General features: G+C 39.4%; 1 protein-coding gene across 1 annotated transcript in view; it reads right to left on the bottom strand.

Annotated features, from left to right (window-relative positions):
* Window positions 1-7,615, bottom strand: part of ITGA8 (integrin subunit alpha 8) — a 272,754-nt gene that overhangs the window by 119,372 nt on the left and 145,767 nt on the right. The window contains exons 16-18 of the mRNA XM_004712640.2: window positions 5,324-5,431; window positions 786-841; window positions 242-396 (exon numbers count right to left, since the gene is read on the bottom strand). Coding sequence (XP_004712697.2) covers window positions 242-396; window positions 786-841; window positions 5,324-5,431 — 319 coding nt within the window. The remainder of the gene's footprint in view (window positions 1-241; window positions 397-785; window positions 842-5,323; window positions 5,432-7,615) is intronic.

Below are 7,615 nucleotides of genomic sequence, written 5' to 3' on the forward strand. Positions count from 1 at the left end.
TGTGTGTTTTTTCTTCCAAATACAAAAGAAGCCTTAGAAATCAGAAGCAGCACATAATTAAGTTTGTTGAAAGAAAGGTCAAGAAGAGAGTGTGTGATCTTAAGTTACAGTTTCCTCCTGGGAAAAGGAAAGCAGACAGATGGGGGGTCTCTGTAGACAGATCTGATGGGAGATGGAGAGAAGTGGTTGGCTTTTGGGTTGGAGCACTGGAAGTCAGAGAAAGGACTCCAGGGATACTCACTCGAAGGTAAACCACCAAGTCCCGGCACTGGTGGGCTTTCTGTCCCTTTACCAAGAGAGCGAAGATGAGATGGGGCTGATGGTTGTCAAGGAAGAGTGTTCGTTTAATGGCTCCTTTTTGCTTCAGTGAATCTAAGTGCACCTCAGCCAGGAGGCCTAAAAGACAGGAAATAGTAAACGCAATCAGGAAAGGAAACAGATTCCATGAATGCAGTGCTCTGTCGGAGAGGAGACTTATTATTTAAAATAGCTCATTCAGGGAAAGATGTTTTGTTTCGTATTTGGCTATAAAAATCTACATAGGGTGAAAAATATTTTATAAAACAATTCCCAACTTAAAACAAAACAAACCTGTTTTCATGGTACTTAATACATTTCATCCTTTTCCCATAATTGCATACTTTTATAGGTAACATGAATGCAATTATTAAGAAGGTTACTAACAAAGGATATATTTTTAAGATTTATATTGTCTGTGCATAAAAATGTTTACTCCCCAAATTCCTTCATATAGTACTGGAATATGAAAATGAACACATGCTTACCTATTGAGTTGGAAATGCTCTGGCCTGCTACCGATGCACACACTCTTAAAGAAAAGCTATGGAAAATAATAGTTGATCATTTATTAGTAAATAAAGTTTTGAAACAGAGGTAGAATTCTTCCTTTACTTCACCCCAGATAAAATGAGTATCTCTTTTCCCCTTCAAATCTCTCTAAGGAGCATGCACACATACACACACACATTTGTGACACAAATATATCTCAAAATGAATATAATAATGCCAGGGGATATTATTACATTAGAAAGTAATACATGAACATACCAGTAGAGACTGATTTTTACCAATAGGCAAATTAAGTATTTGCTCCTTTTGTTCAATAGATACATATTAGTATTGTCTATGTTCTAAGCAGAGAAGAAGCAGGCAGTAGATTAGGGAAACAGCTAGTCCTAAGGTCTCAAGATGCGCACCAACATGGCCCCACTGGAGAAACATAAAGGACTTCGGCGTGATTGGAACAAAAGATGTGACCGCGAGGTCATCACTGGTAAGACTGGATGGATCATCAGTAGCAGAATTTTGACAGTTGTGTTATAGAATTTGGACTTACTACTAAGAAGATGGGTGGATCCTATTATGATTAATTCACGCAGTGTCACCACTCTATCTGGAAGGAGACTGGACCTCTATCAACTTTCTTGGGTGAGAAAGAATTGAGACAAAGAGATTAGTAGAGGGAGCTTAGAAGGAAAACAAGAAGTTTAAAGGGCAGTCTCAAACTAGGCACGGTAAGATGAGTGGAAAGTTCAGAGAAAGAAGATTGAGCCTCATGAGAAACACTTTATATAGTGTTGCTCTGAGCACAGCCCAGAGTAATTTCTGCCGTGGCTTCTGCATGGGCTGGGTCTACATTAGCGGAGGGAATGCAGAGTGGCCTCTTCTCTCAGGCTGTCTTGCTGAATGTATTTGCTCCCTCCTGAAAAATTTTAAACCCTAACATCCAGCATTAGACATGGGCTTTTTATACATTTCTAAGAAGGTGGAAGTATAAGAAAATGCTTAAATATGAGTTAATGACAGCTTTAAAGCTTTTACTAGTAAAATCCTATAGTATGATTTGAATATTTCTAAAGAATGCAAAAGCTTCCCAGAATCCCTAATCATACTTTAATTATGTGTCAGCTTCCTGTGTCAAACATAATGAAAATGTGTCACATCTGGGATTCATATATCTACCATGACCTCAGTCAATGTCTGCCTTCAGGGTAAATAATTTGCCACATACCATTAAGCCAAAAGTTTTCTGAGATGTCAGTGCTATTACAAGTGGTTATACCATTTCCCCAGAGAAATCATAGCATTCCACCCAACTTCTACTTCATTTAAATTATTCAAGAAAGATGAAGGGCTAATCATATATTTAAATTTTTATAGTAGGTCTGGCTTTCAAGATTGGAGGTTTTTTTTTTCCCCTGTGTCCCATTTTTTTGGAAAAAATTGGATGTGTGTCCAAATAGTCCACTGACCTTTTTTTCCCCTGTTGATCATTATACTGCAAAGTGAAAGCTCATTAGCATTTATAAGACAAATTCCTATTTCTAATGGAAATCTCAACATATAAAATAAGAAATTTTTAATTAATCATTTTATTGGGGGCCCTTATAAATCTTATAACAATCCATCATTCAATTTTATTTAGCCCACTTGTGCATATGTTGACAACAACATTTCCAAAACATTTTCTTTCTACTTGAGCCCTTGGTATCAGCTCCTTTTTTCCCCCCGTTCCTCCCTCATCCTTTATAGTTAATCCTTGATCACTTATAAATTATTGTTGTTATTTCATGTCTTACACTGTCTTCTGTCTCCCTTCACCCACATTTCTGTTATTTTCTCCCCCTGGGGGGTGGGCTATATGTACAACCTTGTGATGGGTTCCACCTTTCTCTCCCAGAAATAAGAATTTTTAAAATAATAAACTAAATGTAAAAAAGTGAGCATTATTTGCTTCTAGTGAAAAACTATTCAACTAAAAATGAAAGAATACTTTTTATTGTGGTATACATGTATGTAGAAGGTTGAGCCCTCAAGAAAAGTTGTGAGCTTAGAACTAAAGTCTCAAATCAGATATTCTGTTCATATTCAATGCGATCCATTGGGCTGAATAGGTTTAACCTGAGGCAAAAAACACAGGATCAATCCAGATCTTCCTTAGAAAGAAATTCTAAGGAAAACAGTTTGGTCTCCAGAGGCTCTAATATGGCTATAAGGCAAAACCACACCCTATGTAATCTTTTGACATGCTTTCTAATCTAATGTCTGGTTGGAATAATGGTTCTATGATATAACTATGCTCAAGAGCCATGTCTGATGCGGAAGAAATGAGATAAATCTGAAACGTGATTTCAGAGAAGAAAACAGTGAATTTTTTGAACTAACCAATTATATTTAAGGATAATAAGCATCAAAATTTTTACAAAACACATCCCTGAAATGTGTTTCTCAGGTTTAAAGTGAATATCACTGGCTTTTACATATATAAAATAATACTTTCACTGAATAATTAATGGCCTTTCTTTTTCTAATTGTTTAAAACCATTATATTAATAATTTACTGAGCTGGCTTCCTTCTTTCCCATTTATGAATCCCAATAGCAGATAGTATTTTACAAAATTACATGGCTGCTTGGAAGACACAGAAATCTACATTGAAGGGAATAAAGAATTACTTGCCAGTGAGAGTTTACCTAATTGTTTTCAGATGTACAATACAAGGTTATATCAAATACAGACCAAAATTATAGCAACAAAATCTATAAATGCCTTATAACAACTTTAGGAGACTGAGGTACATTTTTCAGAATCAATTAAAGAAGCATCAGAGAAAATATTCTAGACTATCCCAGTTGTGTATTTCCCATCTTCTGATACTCTGAGCCGTCATTTGACACTTCTGTCAAATTTGAAAATAAGCAGCTTTCAGAAGATGTGCAATAAAACAAAGTAGTTGGAAAAGAAGACATTTTATATTTATCTACATAGTAAATTATATTTCCCCTTCACAATATGATTTAGCACAAGAAAACGTCTCATGAAAAGACTTATCTGGTTAGAAACTAATATGAACCAAACAGATCCTAGACTCTGTCAAGACCACAGAAGTCTTACAAAAATATCCACAAGAGGAAAAATCCTTAGGAAAACATATCTAGTTCACAACAACATTCTACAGCATAGCATGTTTTGTAGACTTTTGAAAAAATATTCTGTGTACATGGGCATTCACTTAGGAACATGTGGACATACCGATCTTGGGTGGAAGAATCAAGTCTCCATCCTAATGCCCCAGTAGCTCCCACAGTTCATTTAATGTTCATTTAATCATGCCAGGGTAAGGAGAAATTGCTGGCCCTTTCACATATTTCCTCAGATCAGGTTTTCATTATAACATTTTATGGTTTTAAACCATTTTCAAATGTGCTCAGGGCATTTCCCAACTCCTTTGAAAAGCTGGTAAAGGAAAGGGCAAACCTCCCTGGAGTGGGGTGCTACCAGCAACAGGATGTTTTCCAGTGAATTCTTAAGGGTCCTCCTTCCTTCCTACTCTCCAGCCTCAGAAGCTCTGCCTCTGGTATGAACTCCTGTCAAAAAGCCTTCAACCACATGCTGAAACGGACTGGAATCACTTCTTTGGGTCGAGCCTGGTTTGTTCTGGACTGTAACAGTTCCAGGAATCAGACATGCTGTCTGAGTTAGACCACCTCTCTTGGAAAAAGAGGAAAAGGCGTAAGCCTTTTAAGTATTTGCTGGTGTTTCAGAGGCTACCCGAACGGCTGACCCCTGAGGAATTACAGCTTGAGGAAGAGGGTGGCAATTTCTTATTTGAGTTGTATCAACTCACCAAGTTCCAGTTAATGTTCCATCAGATGAATGGCAAGATTCAAACAGAAATGATTTAAAAATGTTCTCCTACTGTGTAGACAACCAAAATACAGCATCCTGTACAGACAAAGGAGCCGGAAACCTGCCACCATTCCTGATGATGAGAGCACAGCCATATATATACCATGCAGCACCCAGAAATCTCTGCTTTTATAATGTTTGTGTCTGCCTACTTGTACATGCTCAGCGATCAAACTGACATCTGTTTTCAACACAGGAAACGCAGTAAGTTAACCCTAGCTTGAATTAAAAAAAAGGAAATACAAAGTTCAAGATTATTCTGCCATGCTTTCGTTTTACAAACACACACATACACACCTATTAGTATGCCATGGAACTATAACTCATAAAATCCAGAAGATTTGATTTATTGGCAATTGATCTAAGTGCTTTTATGCTTCCTATCACACTTAGATCCTGGAGACAAAGGAGAAGTAGCCAATATGTGAGAAGTCACTAGTTCAAGGGCAGCATCATGCTATTGATTCTTCTAAGAGACTAAGTCCTTGCTGTTTGCAACGTGGCCACACAGCACGCACACCCTCCTGGAGAGCTACAGAAAAGCAGGATCTCAGGCTCCCGCACAGGTGATTTGTTTCCACCTTAGAGTTTGAGAAGCACAGAACTGACTCACCAGGCAGCAGCTGTCATAGCATCTGGAATCTGGCAAGTTTTATTTTCGAGATTGATGATCATTGGGTTCAGCAGAAGCTGGGCATCCACCGTCACAACTGGCCTGGCTCTGCAGGGAGAAAACGTGACAGGCAGAACCCCCGATAACTGAAAATGGAACTCCATTTCTGGGAGTCATTGCCAATATTCCCAACCTTCCCGCCAAGAATTTAGTGCACTGCATGAACAGGTGGGCACCAGACGAATCCAGTGATCTTAAGGCACATCTGGTAGCTCATGAATACAAATAAAGGATGTTGTGGGGCCTTCCAGCAAAGCTGCCTCCACATCCCAGTCTTTGCAGAACAGGCAACGGTATTTTGGTGATATTACTGATATGGGAGCTGCAAGCATATCTCCATTTATATTTGAAGTAATATATCACGCTACGGTCATTCATGTACTTGCATTTTAGGAAGTTTGTCTCCTTGACTGGGTTTATCTCAATTGATTATGTGTTCGCCAAACCTGGCAGATTTAGTTAAACAGATGAGGGTGAGCTTGCAAAATATCCCATACATCATCCTACATCAATTCTGCCCAAACATTATAATCACCCATGGAACTTTTGAACAAATGCTATGCCCAAGTCCCACCACAGACCAATAATTGAATCAGAACCTCATTAGAAGTTTAAACAAACTTTGCAGGTAATTCGAATGTGCAGCCAAGATTGAGGAGAAAAGCTAATATAAACTAAAACCCACTAGAGTCATGCAGATGAGGCAGCCAGACAAAACAGTAACCCGTACAGGGAGAGGATGGAGGGCGCTCTTTCTACAGCTTGGCTCCAAGTCTAAAGCTGGGAGCCAACATGTGCTGGTGAAACAATGCCATCTTGGATACTCTTTCTTCTGAGAGAAGAAAACCATGCCTTGGGGCAGAATGTTTTTTAGGGCATTGCTTTAAATAAGTTCATGATTACCACAAGGAGGCTCACTGGGGATTTTTTCTAAACGCGTTTACGCTACTTATCTGTTCTTTGTTACGTAATTTTGTTTTCAATATTCTGTTAGTTCCAGTCCTTGGTGAAGCAGATGCCAAGATGGGCTTGGATTTGCATGATATTCTAGGGGGCAACCACCTATCGGTATAAGGGGAAGGAGCAGAGGATGCTGGGAAAGCCAGCTGGTAGAATATGACAGGGGTGTGACCACTGTGAAGAGAAGAGAGAAGGAATAAGGGGTGGATAAGAAAGAGAGTGGTGGCCAAGGTAAGAGTGAGTCCTGGAGTTCTATGCTTTATGAAATGGGTCTGCATTTGTAACCTTGCTGTCCCCAGGCCTGCGTCAGCAGCACTTCATGGAAAATATGGCCCTGATGATGGATTCAGAACACAGCAACTGGGACCAGGCATCATTTCTGCTGCTAAGTTCTGAGTGGTGCCTTTTCATGGTCACCACAAACATGGACCCCCATACTGCAGAGACGCTGAACGTTTCAGTTGTCTGATTCCGTATAAGCTGAAATGGAGAGTGGCTGCTATAAATTGGTCCTCTTTGCTTATTAGTTTGCTTTGGGACTGCTGACAAAAATCTCATTTATGTGAGGAAACCCAACCTGGAATGAGCCTGGGAGTTGAGCTAGGTTAGTGTTATATATCAAGTATACACAGGCATTGATGGTTTTGTTATTAGCTGCTGTCTGGTCAGCTCCCACGAGGCACCCTGGTGGCACAGTGGGTTAACTGTTGGACTGCTAACCTCAAAGTCAGCAATTTGAAACCACCAGACACTCCTGAGGAGGAAGAGGAGGCTTTCTACTCCCATAAAAAGCTACAGTCTCATAAACTCAGAGGCAGTTCTCTTCTGTCCTGTAGGCTTGCTATAAGTCAGAATCAACTTATTGGCAGTAGGTTGAGTTCGCTTCTGACTTAATGTGTTGCTTCACAAGATTTCCTTGGGAGTAATCTTATCCACAGCATTTCACCAAGCCTTTTTCTGTGGAGCTGGAACTGTAGGTTCAAATCACCCTTCTTAGCAGCTGATACCTGATCTCCAGGTATGCTCTCTGCCCTCTGTCTTGGCCTATTTGCTTCCTATTTTGAATGTCAATCAAATTATTCTTAAGAAACAAGAAGAAGCACGAGGAAAAAGAAGAGAAAGGAACTAACATTAGAACACAACTATCTAGTTAATATTGCTGTATCTTACGTATAGGTTTTTACTTCACTTTTAAAACAAAAATAGGGTGGAGGGATGGTGGGGTGGAAAAGGGGAACCGAATACAAGGATCTACATATAACCTCCTCCCTG

The sequence above is a fragment of the Echinops telfairi genome, unplaced genomic scaffold, assembly GCF_000313985.2.
Source record: "Echinops telfairi isolate 266 unplaced genomic scaffold, ASM31398v2 ScPeMD7_7473;HRSCAF=8511, whole genome shotgun sequence".
Taxonomy (NCBI): domain Eukaryota; kingdom Metazoa; phylum Chordata; class Mammalia; order Afrosoricida; family Tenrecidae; genus Echinops; species Echinops telfairi.